The sequence below is a fragment of the Cottoperca gobio genome, chromosome 22 (assembly GCF_900634415.1).
Source record: "Cottoperca gobio chromosome 22, fCotGob3.1, whole genome shotgun sequence".
NCBI classification, from domain to species: Eukaryota; Metazoa; Chordata; class Actinopteri; order Perciformes; family Bovichtidae; genus Cottoperca; species Cottoperca gobio.
This window is the reverse complement of record NC_041376.1, coordinates 19,996,010-20,012,174: the sequence shown is the minus strand read 5'-3', so window position 1 is coordinate 20,012,174 and position 16,165 is coordinate 19,996,010. Positions and strand designations below refer to the sequence as shown.

The 16,165-nt window shown below is 41.4% G+C and overlaps 1 protein-coding gene across 4 annotated transcripts in view; it reads right to left on the bottom strand.

Moving 5' to 3' along the window:
- Positions 1 to 242: 242 nt before the first annotated feature.
- gabra2a (gamma-aminobutyric acid type A receptor subunit alpha2a) overlaps positions 243 to 16,165 on the bottom strand; it is a 47,086-nt gene continuing 31,163 nt past the window's right edge. For 2 of the 4 annotated variants that reach the window (XM_029460685.1, XM_029460687.1), the window contains 6 exons: positions 13,862 to 14,082; positions 12,126 to 12,208; positions 10,363 to 10,506; positions 5,824 to 5,976; positions 2,701 to 2,903; positions 243 to 1,176 (listed from right to left, as the gene is read on the bottom strand). In XM_029460685.1, coding sequence (XP_029316545.1) covers positions 889 to 1,176; positions 2,701 to 2,903; positions 5,824 to 5,976; positions 10,363 to 10,506; positions 12,126 to 12,208; positions 13,862 to 14,082 — 1,092 coding nt within the window. In that variant the 3' untranslated portion in view covers positions 243 to 888. Of the gene's footprint in view, positions 1,177 to 1,569; positions 1,625 to 2,700; positions 2,904 to 5,823; positions 5,977 to 10,362; positions 10,507 to 12,125; positions 12,209 to 13,861; positions 14,083 to 16,165 lie in introns of all 4 variants that reach the window. The other 2 variants (XM_029460686.1, XM_029460689.1) reach the window with 2 other exon arrangements.

Here is a 16,165-nt window from a genome sequence, read left to right as displayed (position 1 = left end):
GAGATAACCTTCAGATCACATGTCAGTGCGCAGGGTTAGTTGATGTTTAGTGGTAAGATGATGTTACTGCTTCTCAGCTCCCTACTGCCTCATGAATATACAAGTTCTTTATTGAAAAAACTGTTTAGATTCCAAAGCGTTTGACATGATGTTTTTATATATATATATATATATATATATATATATATATATATATATATATAAATATAAATATATATATATATATATATATATATTGTCACCTGGCAAATGTGTTAGCTAAAAATTGGCTATTTACACATCTAGTAGTAAATGTAATTATGAATGTAAGTCTAATATTCTCCGTTCGCTATGGGTGGGTTTCTCTGTCTCTTCAGCTGCTAGTCTCTCACTGCGTCTGTCTGCTGTTTGCTGCTGAGCAGGTCGAGTACAGCGGCTTTATCAGAGCTTTGTCACTAAAAAAACAGCATAAAACAGCATATTACACAGTCATTTGATCCATTGTTAATATAGAAATATTGATTAATGCAGCTTTAAACATTGATTGTTTTCTAGTTTTTGCATTATTGTTTTCTAATATTACCAGATCTTTTCATTATTATATTTTGAAACCATGTCTTTTTTTTTTAAAGTGCATGTGTTTCTTCGAGATTTTGGGAGACATTTCCTTTGTCCTTTGTTTGGCAGCTGAAACTATAAGAATCTTGACTATAACCTGGTAAAAATGCCGGGCTCAATCCTGTAATATGAGCTCTCAGGTTTATTGTAACCCAGTTATGATGTTTACCCGCATCAATCCAAAACTGTAATCAGTAAGGAAAGAGACAAGGGAAATCTCCATACACGTACACAACTTCTGGCTGACACAAACCAATACCAACAGGTGTGTTCGGAGTGAGTCCTTACAGTTCATTTGGAAAGATCCATGTCTCTGTTCAGGTAGGTGGCCCAGTAGACCATGTTAAAGCTTCCAAACAACACAGGGAACATGATGCGGGAGATGCGGTCAATCTTGCTGACGCTGTTAAAGGTTTTCTTATTCTGCTCAGGCTTGGTCTCCGCTGTAGTCTTGTTGGGATCGCTAAGTCCACACTTGGAGATGGTTGGCAGCGTGGAGTCTTTTGTGATGTTGGGAGCGTAGTTAGCCACAGCTACAGCATAGGCATTGTTCTTCTTCATGACTGCTGCTTCCTTTTTCTGCGGGGAAAATGCTTCAGGGTCAGGGACATTTAAAAGTAAATATTACATGCTCCATAGATGTTGTGGAACATGCAAGGACACAAATTCACGGGGTCTGCATGTGTACTGTACGTTTGCAATAATAGCAAGCAAGACACAGTCAGCATAATGTATATTCTCACTAACTAGGAGAAGCCGCCCCAGTTTCTCTTTTTAGCAGAAATACTGTATAATTGTATTTTGCCGGGACAATGCCCATATACCAAAATGACTGTAAATGTGCAGTGTTATTGTCGCGAAGATGCAAATTCTTATTATCAACATATAAAACAAACAGAGAGACAGCAGTGTTCAACGATATTCACTTCTACTTTTCTCAATCAATGTTTAGTAAGCGACAAAGACACTCACCTCAGCCAGAGGATTATTTCCTTTGAGCTTCTGGGGGGCTTTTAATGTGACACATCTGTGCAGCAAGTGTGACATTTCATTTACAGAAGCTTAACACAGAACAAAAACAACAACAAAAAATCTAAAACAAAGTAGAACTTATGGCAGTGTGGGTTTGGTCCACAGGAAGGTTGACACACCTGTGAGTATTTGGGCTGATTGTGGTTGTGCCATTAGGCGGGCAACTTGTGCTTGAATACCACAGTGAAGCTGCATCCAAGAGAGGACGGACAGAAAAGGATGGAAGAAGCAGGTGACATGTGCACAGAGGAGGAAGTGTGAAATGTGCGGGCACGAGAGACGTAACCATACCGGTGCAGCTTTGTATTTGTATTATTGTGGGCGTCCTAATGTTTGTTTTGTTGTTTGTTTAGCATACTATCTCAATCACCATGAACCTCTTGGAAGCCTATGTGGCTTTGGCAGTTTTATCGATTTTGAAACCTGGAGAAAATGCCAACAACGCTGACAAAAGGATTATCCAGCCTCCAGTCATCACCTATTCCCGGGAGTTTTTGGTCTCCAGTAGGGGTAAAGCAAACAGCTTGGGCACAGTTATCTCGTTCTCGTTCTCTCTCTCGTTCTCTCTCTCGTTCTCTCTCTCGCGCTCTCTCTCTCGCTCTCTCGCTCTCTCTCTCTCGTTCTCTCTCTCTTGTTCTCTCTCGCTCTCTCTCTCGTTTTCTCTCTCGGTCTCTCTCTCTCTCAGCTTTGTGTACATATTCCGTTTTGACTGCTTAGTATTAGATATTGTGTGTTTTGTAACTAATAATTAGATTAAATATAATTATTTTGATAGCCACTTCAATGTAATTTTGAGCTAATATACCCACTTTATTGTAGCTTTTGATTAACTGCCTGGTTTTCTTGTCCTAAGTGTATATTACCAAAGGGAACTTGCAGTCCTGCATAGCAACGTTTGACCAGTCTTGTTTATTCTGGTTGTCCATACTACTTCCCTGGCCCCTTTTATAGCCAACACAACCGACTGATGTGGAAGAACAACCCCACACACACACTCATGCCCTGACTATAAATGGCCTTTATGAATGACCCTGAAGAGAAACTGTCCACCTCAGTGTGTGACAGCTCTACCTTGTCATTGATGATACTCTTTCCATCCCAGGCCCAGCCTCGCTTGGTGAAGTAGTTGACGGTAGCAAATTCAATAAGTGCAGAGAAGACGAATGCATAGCAGACCGCGATGAACCAGTCCATAGCTGTAGCATAGGCCACCTTCGGCAGTGAATTACGGGCACTAATACTCAGGGTTGTCATTGTGAGTACTGTAGTTACACCTGGGAAGAGAGGGCAAAAGCATAGAGAGAAAGAAAATATATTCAGAATGAAAGAATATATTTAATAAAAGGCAAACAGTAGAGAAAGGTCTTACAATATAAATAAATAAATAAATAAAACTCCTACAGGATTGCAGCCTGATGGCAACCTGTCCGATATAGTAGGTGTAAGTTCCAGCCTAACTCCAGACCAGTGGGAGCATTGGAAGAGGAGATAAAGACACAAGGTGGTAAATTACAAGTTGCAGATGATTGCGTCGTGAACAAAGTTGTTCAAACACACGTCTGCATTATGTTTTGCTTCAGGTATGGGATGGAAATGTCACATAAAAACCTAATAAAACTAAATGGAATAAAAGTAATAAAAGAGTACAAAGTCGTTGATAAAAAGTTCTAAAAGTGAATATTGCACATGGCAGTGGTGGAATAGTCTGTTCTTGGTGAGGTGGTCTACCAGGGGCCGTAGTGATTGTACAGTTTGACCGCTGCAGGGAGAAAGGACCTACGGTATCTCTCCGTGAGACACCGCGGGTGAAGCAGCCTGTCGCCAAAGGAGCTGCACAGTGTGGACAAAGTTGTCCTGGAGGGGGTGGGACATGTTGTCCAATAGAGAGGACAGCTTGGCCATCATTCTCCTGTCTCCCACCACCTCCACAGTGTCCAGAGGGCTCCCCAGGACAGAGCTGGCCTTCTTCACCAGTCTGTTCAGTCTCTTCCTGTCAGCAGCCGAGATGCTGGTGTCCCAGCAGACCACTCAATAGAAAATAGCTGATGCCACCACAGAGTCAAAGAAGGTCTTAAGGAGTGCCCCCTACAGTACAAAAGACCTCAGTCTCTTCAGCAGATAAAGCCTGCTCTGTCCCTTCTTAAACAGTCCACCACCAGCTCCCTGGTCTTCCCTGCATTGAGCAGGAGGTGGTTCCTCTGGCACCAGAGGGCAAAGTCCTGTGTCAGCTCTATGTACTCCTTGTCATCCCCATCAGAGATGAGGCCGACAATAGCAGAGTCATCAGAGAACTTATGCAGGTGACTCTTTGCTGTGTTAGGGGGGAAGTCTGCAGTGTAGAGGGTGAAGAGAAAAGGTGCCAGAACTTTTCACTGGGGGGCCCCGGCCCTAGTGCTGCAGACAATCGTGTCCGAGTGACACTCCCGGGTCCTCACGTACTGTGGACGGTTGGTGAGGTAGTCCAGAATCCAGCTGGTGATGTGATTGTCTACGCCTGAGGGCTCCAGCTTGTCCCCCAGCAGCCTGGGTTGAATGTTGTTGAAGGCACTGGAGAAATCAAAGAATATGATTCTCACAGTGCCCGCAGCCTTCTCCAGGAGAGAGAGGGATCTCTGCATCAGGTAGATGACAGCGTCATCCACCCCGATGCCAGGTTGGTAGGCGAACTGAAGTGGGTCCATCGATAGTCTCACAAGGGGCCGAAGATAGCCAATGACCAGCCTCTCTAGGGTCTTCATCAGCTGCGATGTCAGCGCCACCGGTCTGTAGCTGTTGAAGTCCTTGGGGTGGGGGGTCTTTTGGCACAGGTACCACACAAGATATTTTCCACAGTTGTGGTACCCTCCTTTGCTTCAGGTTCAAATTGAACAATAGCTCCACAATCCCGCACAGTAGGTCGGTGCAGGATTTGAGGAGCCTTGAGCTAATGCCATCTGGACCCGCAGCCTTTTTGCCTTACACCATAAGTCACTAACAGGCGGACCGCAGTCCGAGTCCGGACCCAGATGCTGACCGATACAGACCCGAACCTATAATCAATAAATTATTAAGAGGTTTTCAATTTTAACCGGCGAAGCTTTTCTCATTTTTACGGCACTGGTTTAGCGGTTCAGGAAACTCCCAGACCAATTACATGCAAGTTAAGCCATCTCACGTGATGCTACTCAGCCAATCAAATATGTGCATTCCAAGCAGCAAACTTTGCGACTCTGAATACAAACAGATGAGGTGAAAAGCGATTAGACGAGTTAGCGATACAGGGAGATAAGACGGAGAGACGAGTGAGCCGCAGACAGGGAGAGAAGCACAGACGGAGAGACAAGTGAGCAGCAGACAGGGAGAGAAAAATAACTACACATGGCGCTCTCTAAAAAGAGAAAATTATATAAAATAAGCCGGACGATGCCTCATTGCAGCATGACCCTCTTCTGGTGGTTTGCCTGTGTTGGCCTTATAAAATGTTCACCTGTCAGTATGAGCCCAGTTTATAGATAGGAAGGCAAACCTGGGCAGAGAAAGGCCCGCAGGTTCAGGTGAGGATAGGAAGAGTTAGCGTTTGGCTTATGTGCTTTTATATCTCACCACAATGCCAAACTTAAGAGCCCTGTGTTTGAAAGTAGTGAAAGTGATTGGCCTTGATTGTCACAGCCTTCAACACGCTCACCTATAATTACTGATAATGTATTCTCACTGATCCCAGGCTTGTTCATGGACACCAGTGCGTTTGACCATTTTATGATGACATATAATAATATGATAAAATATAATAATAACAATAATGAACAAAAATGTTTCTTGTGCACATGATTCAATGTGATTAATTAATTTGATTAAATTCAAATTTCCAATATATGTAAGGTCGCGTTTAGACCGCCAGTAGCCCTGTGTATAAAAACTAATTTCATTTGAATGGAGCCAGGTCACCAAAAAAGTAAAACGAAGCTCAACCTTTGCTGCAACGTAACGTACTATACTATACCATACCTTGTCATAATGTAAATAAAGATTCAAACCCTACACCATGACACTAGTTTAATAACATAAACTCATTTTCATTGTTGGCCTGACTTCAGTCATAAAATATACATTTCATATAAAAAATGTAAAGTTTCCTGTAACAAAAAAATAAAGTGATAAACTTGTAATTTATTTCTCTGTGGAAAGTGTAAATAGAGTTTGAATTGAAAAACTCACCAAAGACAGTTCTGGCTGGCACCGACTCTCTATTGAGCCAGAAGGAGACCTGGGAGAGGATGACCGTCATGATACAGGGAAGATATGTCTGGATCACAAAGTAGCCGATCTTCCTCTTCAGATTGAAGTGAGCTGTCATGACTGTGTATTCACCTGAAGGGAGAAGTTAAGTGAGGATGATCACATAACTGTGTAACTGCTAGTTACACACGTGAACAGTATTAGTAGAGGGATAAAAAAGGTGCATAAATGAGAGTTAGGTGTGGAGAATAATAACTGTTTGTCATAGAACTGCGCCCCCCCAACTGAACCCCGCGCCCCCCCTGAAATTGAAGGTGTTTTTTTTTGCTTTGTGCATTGACATTCTCGCCTCCGCTCAGTTTTGCGAAGGGCAGGGCTTTGCTCAAAACACACACACACACACGTGCGCACACACTTACAGTCAGAGACAGAGCGGATGTAAGGAGAGGAGAGAAGAGAAAAAACATCTGCGCCACTGATGCAGTTTGTGAAACATTCACTTGGCTATTTTTCTGTCCCTGTGACGCTATGAACTGTGAGAGCTGCTGCAGCTCCCGTATTCCCTATCCATCCTTTACTTCCTGCAGGCTGAGAATAAAACCAACTTCAGAGAGGAATTAAAAGAGTTGACTTAATGCCATAAAACAGATAAAAAGAAAGCAAATTGGTGCTGTGAGTAAAACATTTCACTGAGCAACATACAATACATATGTTAAAGGGTATTGTGGTCAGTATCTTCCTCACAACTTTCAAGACCATCACAATTGTTGTTTAGAATTATTAATCTGGCTATCATTTCCCTCTGACTTCTGATGACTAGGTGTGCCCCCATTGAGGTGACCTACTAGATAATATAATAAGAAACTTTATCAAATATATTTTATATATACACTATGTATGTATATATATTTTTTTCATTATTAATTCTTTCTGATAGCCATTTTAATGTATTTCTGAGCTCATGCAACTACTTCATTTTAGTGCCAGTTATTTTCAACCCCAATTTTTGATTTTATGATTAAGTTTTATTGATATTAATTATCATTAATATTTGTTAATAACCAGACTTGCTCCTACCAGAACCCAAACATAATGGGGACCCTGACGTGAGGCGTAGCAGGGTTCCAACACATCATTTAGAATAACATATTTGAAGCTGCTTTAAATAATTGAGGATATGGCCGTTCTGTAGTTATCAAACGTCTTATGTGATGATTAGCTGAGCAGGTGGTTTTCATTTTTCTTAACCAATCAGTTTTAATACTGTATGTGTATCTGTGATTGATTTTACTCTCTCATCAGCGAAATTGGTATGGAGAACATCAGATGATCTTGTTTCCACTGACTGATGAAAACGGTGGATGGTGGACAGCTCAGATGAAGCTCGAGAGGTTATCCACGCTCATGGCATCAAAAAGCACACACAGCTGTAAGTGACTGACCATGAATGACTGAGCTAGCCTTAATTTCAGTAGAGGTGCAACTAACAATAATTATTTATAATTGATCTGTCAATTATTTGTGTGAATAACCAATTAATCATTTAGTAAATAAAATGTCAAGGAAAAAACATGAAAAAATGCCCAACCATTAAAAGGTATCGTTTTCAAATAGAGTTTGACAGAGTTTGACATATATTTTACAATATCCCAAACAAAAAATATATAGTTTATCATGATCTTGATATATATTTACAATATTCCAAACAAAAAAGATATAGATCTTGATAACTATGGATTTGAATTAATGACTAATTATCAAAATTTGGTTGCGATTTATTTTCTGCTGATTTACTAATCAATTAATCAACTAATCTTCTAAGCAGTAACTTTTCATTACTGGTTCTTCCAAATTGATGAAAAATGAATAAAGATGTATCACTAGTTGTCTAAACTGTGCTAACAGTGTGAGTGTGTGAGACGTGGACTGCAGGGTTAGGAATGCACAACACAGCACATAAGGCATACGTACAGTCAATGCACAGTCCGCAGCGTCCATAAAGACGTCTGCATGGATATGGGCACATGACAGATTCTAAGTTACTTGAGTTTAGCACAGCCTTACAGTTAAACAGATGTGGACAGTATCATTTGCACTTAAGCTAGCTGTTGATGATGAGCACAAAACAAACCTGGTTGCTTATTTAATCCCAATGTCTACAAGTCGACAGAGAAGATGCAATGTGTGGGTGCGTAAGGAATTTTAATGTAACTTTATATTGTAGAACTAATTACCTTTGCGGTTGAGTAATTAGTAAAGTGATGTAATTACTTTTTGTACTGAATTTTTTAAGTAACTTGCCCATCGTTAGTTATGCATGTTTCTCCCCATTTTTAGTTCAGCACTCTATGTTAAAAAGATAGGGAAATATAATTTTTTCTGGGCTGTGTTTAGTTGTAGGTGAGCTGGCAGTTCGGAGAAGAAATATTTTGTTAATAATTTCAGGCATCCGACAAAACAAAAAAGCACATGATGTTGATAACATGACGGACAGAAGGTGAGAGAAGATGAATTTAAAGAAATTGATAAAAATAAAATATTCTGGAATTATTATAACAATCATGAGAAGATCTGTCCCCCTAGGGCAGGGGTCGGGAACCTATGGCTCTTTCGATGACGCGATATGGCTCGCAGACAATTTTGAGGTGACATTTTTTAACATGATTCACAAGTAATAAATAATTATACTGTGTCATTTTTAAAGTAAAACATTTAGCAGCGGATTTTGTTTTAGTTCTCCCCTCTCCTTTCCTCCGCCCTGTCTCTGACTGTAAGTGTGCGCGCACGTGTGTGTGTGTGTGTGTGTGTGTGTGTGTGTGTGTGTGTGTGTGTGTGTGTGTGTGTGTGTGTGTGTAGGGGGCGGAGCCCTGCCCTTCTTCAGGAGAAACTTTGCAAAGCAAGCAGTAGAGCAGGTGTGTCAAACAGTTTTTGTGATTGAGTTTGACTCCAAGTCAATCACAGAAAGGGACAAAATTAAAAACTGGGACTACGTCGACGGCCAAACACGGTCCACAATTTATTGAACAGTATAGACATATTGGTTAAAGTGGATATAGAACATATTTAGGTAGGCTACGTTCTGCGAGTATGCACATGTGTCAGAGCCAGATGTTTGGAATAGTTTCTTAGCTGCCAGTTTAATGTTTGGGGTTCTGTGGAAACCCTCAGTGAGATGACTCCTGAGTCGGTTTTTGTTCATCTTCATCACAGAGAAAAACTGCTCACACAGGTATGTGCTTCTAAACATGCAAAGTATCTGAGCGGCATGAAGGCGGGTTGAGGCATCGTTTCTGGGAGGAAGCTTGGAAACTGTGCAGTGCCCACAGTCACACTTTGCCTTGAGTGTGTCGTTACACTGGAGGTCAATCAGCTCCATTTGGACGTTCACATGTGCTGTTTCCACGTCAACTGTAAACGGATTGCTGAGCAGCAATTTCTGAGCTGCAAAGTCGGCAAATGCACTCAGTTTATCAGCAGAATGCGCAGTCGGGAACACAGCAGTGGAGATGGTGTTTGGAAACACGTAGTGACCAAAGTTTCCTGCTGCATCTGAGTCTCCCACAGGCAGCTCGGCTTGGAACGCTCTCACTGCATCATACATGTCCGTGATCACATGGCCCTGAAGCTGGAGGTTTAACAGTGGACACAACTCAAAAAATGTATTCAGCACTTTCCCTCGACTTGTCATCGCACGCACCGCCATGTTCAGAATGTATCTCCTCAAATTTCCTATCGGTGTCACGGTGCTTATTACATGTTCCATCTCCAGAGCTTTACAACACAGCGCTTCCTGGTGTATGATGCAGTGATACACCGTCAGCTGCATCTTCTCCCGTATCCAACTAATCCGCTCTTTCACCGTGCATCTAAGGCGCTCCATCTGTCGTCAGTCCCGTCAGTTTGTCCCGGGGCAGTTTCATTTCGCACACATTTAGATACTTTCTCAAATATGTATTTTCCCGTGGTTGTGCCATGCATTGATTTAATTACCAAAACCGGCAGGCCAGTTATGATAGATATATTATATATTCTCACGGGCTGAATACAATTGTGGCCTTGAGTTTGACACCAGGGCAGTAGACACATTAACGTGCACATAAATTAGATAAATAACATAAGCGTTTAGTTTATTTAATAAAAGAGCACCTGTTCAATGTGAAAATTGAGTTGTGAATATACATTTTAAAAAATCAGGGGGGGGGGGGGGGCACAGACAATGGTAGGGGAAACACTGATAGCGCTTTTAGTAGTCTGAGACGTGATACACTTAAAACTCAATTTTATTAAATATATGGCTCTCAAAGAAATACATTAAAAAATGTTTGGCTTTTATGGCTCTCCCAGCCAAAAAGGTTCCCGACCCCTGCACTAGGGGCACCTGTGAATGTCTTGAAGTTTTGAACATATTTATCAAATAAGATCTGTTAACTGTTTCACTTGTAATTCACACTTCTATAACAATGGCATTTTTACCGAGTAGAGAGAGTAGAAGAGTTGAAATAGATGCATGAAGCTCACCTGTGCTGGATTTAATGGTCTCTATCCCCGCAGTCTGGCCCACCAAGTCGTACTGGTTGAGTCTGGATCCATCAGCTGCCACATCCACTGACTGGGAGGCATTGTGAGTCCAAATGTAAGTCACCTCTGTCTTAGTGTAGGCATCTGATACAGAGAGAGAAAGAACAAATTTAACAAACCAATCCTACAAATACCTCTTTATAATTTTCAACACAGTCTCACACCAGAGCACCTTATTAAGCCTCTTGGCTCAAATGACAGATTACATACCCTGACATCAAGAGAGGTATAATTACTCCTACACAGATAGATACACAAGAGGTAGGTACAAAATAAAACAGGAAGTGACTTGACAGACAGTGACTGACAAGACTGGACAACATGAAAACTTCAGCAAACTCGACGAGACATGACAGAAGTACCAAAAAATTACTCAAGTACTTACTAAATGTTTTATTTTAGTACAGATTATGCTGTTAAAAATATGTGAATAATAACTATTGACATTTGAGGTGTGGCAAACATAATTGAAGTTCCAGCAACTACTGTACGTCTGGGGAAAATACTGTGCAAACCATGGCATAAACATAGAAACATGATTATTCAGTCTACTTCAGTTGGTTTGTGTTTTTGTGAAGGAAGCGCCATCTCATGGTGAAACACTTCAATTTAATTTATGGGCCTGTTTACTGTCAGGAAACAGGAGGAGTGGGGGGGGGGAGACCCCCTGTGGCTGGAAGTGGCTGGCAGTTAGTTCCCAGGTAAATCCTAGTTGGCTGCATCTGTAGAAACATTCTCCTGTTCTGATATAACTGATGCTATTGCAACATCTACACTACTCTCTTTAGGACCACACATGTAGCTGCCAGTAGCTCCTCACAGGACTCCCTAAAACACTTTGTATTTCCCCTGGGTGGTTGTGGTTTTGCAGGACAAAGCTGTGCAAGCTTTGTCAATGCGTTGGGACTGTCTCAGCCACAATCTATAGTAAGGTGCGCAAAGGCCGTTTCTCAAGCAAAGGCAGTGGATGAAATGGTAGGGAGTTGAGAAGAGATAGTTCTCTTTGAAGGAGTTGTAATAAATGGAAGCAATTCAAATCAGCTTCATTATACGAGCATATACACATATGATGTCCGGCCATGTCCCCAGAATCATACAATGGTACGGCGAAGACCCTACATGCCCACTCTGTCCAACTCCAGTAAACATCAACGCCTTGCCTCCTCTGGCATCCCATCCTGGGAGCCTCTGTCCGTGAAGGTGTTTGAAGAAGTTTGAACAGACATGAGAATCAGAGGCCATGACCAACATCAAGCCATGGTCCAGGGATCAACCTGCAGCACACTCTCAGTTCACCATGACCAGAGAGATGTAAAGATAAGGTGAATAAACTACTTTTTGGGTTACGCTATTGCCAGCTTGTGACGAGACAACACTAAGTGAGCCGTGAAAAATGCACATAAGGCAGACCTGTGTGACGTATGATGTAGGCACCGCTCCCGGGTCAACTACCAAGTTTTTAAGGAGTCCCAGTACTTCACGGGATGCTGATTGGTCAGAGCCAATGTGGCTCGGACAGAAACTGATTACTTTGGCAGGTGAAAATCTGTAGCACCAGAAGTCAAAGCGGCCTGGTAATTTTCTGGTATCTGCCGCTTTGAATTTACTCCAAATTATATATCTTGCACATTGTACCTTTTAAAATGACGACAAGCTTTAGGAGGCATGCACAGTATAGATGATGTCAATCTGTTCACACTTACAACTGCCAAATTTGAGAGGACATGAGTGAGAGTCCATGGGGAAGTCTTCAAGGTGCATGGGGCACTCAGCTTGAACTGTTAACCTGGCAGTAAACACACACGCACACGCACACGCACACGCACACACACACACACACAGACACACACACACACACATACAGATAAACATTTTTTTAAAGTCATTTCATTTTTGCATTCTTCAGTGTTGCATAGAATCTTTTAAGACATGTGTTACTACACAAGCTACTTATCTTACATATGTCTATGTACATGTCCAGAAAGTGACCTGTGTTTATTGCTGAAACTAACTGCTACTGCCATTAATAGAGCCATAGGAGCTATGGCAATGTCAGCCGCTATACCACTTTAGTCCAGACTGAAATATCACATTAGCTATAGCAGGGGTCGGGAACCATATATGGCTCTTTCGATGACGCCATATGGCTCGCAGACAATTTTGAGCTCTGTTTCGCGAAGGGTGGGGCTTCGCTCCCGACACAAACACCCGTGCGCACCCACCTACAGTCAGAGACAGAGCGGAGGAAAGCGTTGCACGGGTATGTTTGGTACACACATTCTAATATTAAGGATGAATTTCAATAACTTCATAACTCTTTTTTATCCGTGCTTCATTATAATCAGTGAGGTTTTTCAGATAGGAAAGGACAAGGTGCTTGAATGGCTTCATCTAACAAATATGTCCTTGTCCACTCCTAAAATCCTCTTCTTTTTGCAGCCGTACCTAGTTTAGGTGTGTACCAGGATTTGTTGTTGTTATAACTCATCCTGGAGTGTGATGGCACACAGCTGTCCTCACAAAAGCTGATACAGGATGTCACAGCCTCTGTGTACTAATCCAGACTGTTGGTATTAGTCCTTAAAACAGTCAGTAGAGTCCAAGCACGCCTGATGATTCTCCAGTTTAACTGGTCCACTTCTTGGATGTCCTCACAAACAGGTTTACAGAGCTTTAATTTCTGCCTGTATGCAGTAATCGGATTGACCATGACGTGGTCAGGATAATCTAGTGCAGCACGGGCTGATAGTACCGTAAAAGTGATTCAACATTTCTGCTCTCTGGTCGAACATTTAATTACCTGTCTGTATTTGGGAAGTTCATGGCTGAGGTTGACTTTGTTAAGGTCACCAAGGACAACAACTAAGGAGTCCGGGTTTGTCCGCTCCACACACAGTGTCTGGTTGGAGGGAGCTGGAGTTTACTCTCTGATGTTTAAGAGCTCGATGTACAGTGGGTAAACACTGAACACTGAAGCAAACAAACAAAACAAGACAAAACATGGCACACCACAACACTGAGGCAGCTGTCTTTGTCATCCATTAGGTCAATACATAGATTTGTCCAAAACTGCTTGGCGGCATTAGCTCAGTCCAACGGGACTTGGCTTGAGAAGCGGAGTCGCCAGATCAAGTGCCTGCATGGACCAAGAAGAGATTGTAGACTAGTAGCTGGAAAGGTACCTGTTCGCCTCTTGATGATTGTGTATAGGTCCTGTTTGAGCATATCTGTGTATTTCAGATCTGTGTGTAATTTGTAAAATAACAACAGAGTGAAAACATTGAATTTCCCCTTGAAGCACTCCTTTGTCTTCTCGTGGTCATAAGTCGTAAACAGAGCAGAGGAGAGAATGTGAACGTAGCAAGCAACGCAGTAGACACGGAAATGTGCTCATCAATTCGATATATAACATAAGTCTTGGGTTCTGATTTTGTTCTACCTCATAGTGTAGAGCAAGGTTCCATCCTCCATGATTCTCAGCAGCTTGTTGGGCATGGTCATGTTGTGGGCAACTGATTTCTTGCCGTTGTGGAAGAAGGTGTCAGGGGTCCAGATCTTACTGGCCATCAGGTTGTTGAGAGGCAGAATGTTCATTGGTCCATGGAACTTTAATCGCTCATCCTTCCAACTCTGACGGAAGAAAACATCAACAGTGTACTCCTGAGAGAGAGACAGAGCAGGGGAAGCAGTGTTAGAAGTAGCTGCGGCCCCCTGAGACAAATGTGTGAATCTGTTAACTTAGCAGGAGAAGCACAGATGTTACTGATCAATGATGTTCTGTTCTGTTCACTTTCAGGCAGTCAGCAAGACATGCCAGTGGGCCAGCATGTGAAATGCCATGACTCTGATACCAATACTGGTGCTGAGAAAAACTCGGTTGGTCACTAAAATGAGAATAGCTGGTCCACCTTAAAGGTCAGCCCACCTTAAAGGTTCACTGTGTAAGATATGCCAGAATTTAAACTTTAAAACAATGAACTAACATTATGAGAATCAGAAATCCTTTATTAGTCCCACAACAGGGACATTGAACTTGTTACAGCAAAAGAACAAGGAATGAAAGTGGAAAGTACACAATAATTAAATAGATTAAAATAGAGTAAAAGTAATATGAGTACAAAGTGGTTGATAAAAGTTGTAAGAATATTGCACATCAACAGAGTGTGAAGAGGTAACGGTGTTGACGTTATGTTAAAGACTATCTACTGAAATTAGCAGACTAACTGACAGTTCCGACCAGTAATGTATAGGATGAATAGTGAGCCACTATAGCTCCAGTACAGAGGGAGAAGAAGCATAGCTGCTTGACTCGGGCAGACACGGATATATAACTTTTAAATACAATATAAATAATACACTATAAAACTCTAAAACATACAATACAATAAATATGACAAACTACTAAAACTAAACAGGTTAACATACTATAGTTGGCTTTTTTAATAACTGATGGTTTTGATGATTGATGAATTTAGATTGTATGGACCCTGGCTACGTACCACAATCCTTTAAAGTAGCTGTAATAAAGCCACTTCTTAAAAAGTCCAGTCTTGATCTGTCTTGATGTTTTAGCCAACTATAGGCCAATATCTAACCTTCCCTTTCTCTCTAAGATCCTTGAGAAAGCAGTTGCAAAACAGTTGTGTGATTTTTTACATAACAATCATTTATTTGAGGTTTTTCAATCTGGATTTAGAGTTCATAATAGCGCAGAGATGACACTGGTGAAAGTTACCAATGACCTTCTATTGTTATCAGACAAAGGACTTGTCTCTGTTCTTGTCTTTTTAGACCTCAGTACTGGATTCGACACCATTGATCATGACATTCTATTACAGAGACTGGAACATTATATTGATATGAAAGGAACCGCACTAAGCTGGTTCAAGTCCTATTTTTCTGAGCGATCTCAGTTTGTAGGTGTTAATAATGAATCCTCCATGCCAGCCAAAGTCCCACAAGGTTCTGTACTTGGACCTATTCTATTCACCTTATATATGCTTCCTTTGGGCAATATTATAAGGAACCACTCTATAAACTTTAATTTATATTCGGATGATACCCAATTCTATCAATCAACTCAACCAGATGTAACCAATCAATTAGCTAAACTTCAAGCATGCCTTAAGGACATAAACACTTGGATGTCTAGCAACTTGTTGATGTTAAACATGAACAAAACTGAAGTTATCATACTTGGCCCCATATGCCTCCGATATGCTTTTTCAAATGACATAGAAGCTCTGGATGGCATTAATTTGGCCTCCAGCACCACCGTAAGGAATCTCAGCGTTATCTTTGATCAGGATTTGTCTTTTAACTCCCACATAAAATTCCCACAAACAAATTTCACGACTGCCTTCTTCATCTACGTAACATTGCAAAAATAATACACCTGTCTCAAAATGATGCAGAAAAACTAGTCCATGCATTTGTTACTTCAAGGCTGGATTACTGCAACTCATTATTATCTATTATCAGGTTGTCTCAAAATTCCCTTAAGACTCTTCAGTTGATCCAAAATGCTGCGATACATGTATTGACAAGAACTAGGAAACAGGATCATATTACTCCTGTATTAGCTGCTCTGCACTGGCTCCTGTAAAGCAGAATATATTTCAAAATCCTTCTCCTGAAACAATTAATGGTTAGTCTCCATCTTATCTTAATTGATATCTTGATATCATAGTACCTTATAAACCAACTAGAGCAGGGGTGGGCAAACCTTTTGGCTCAGGGGCCA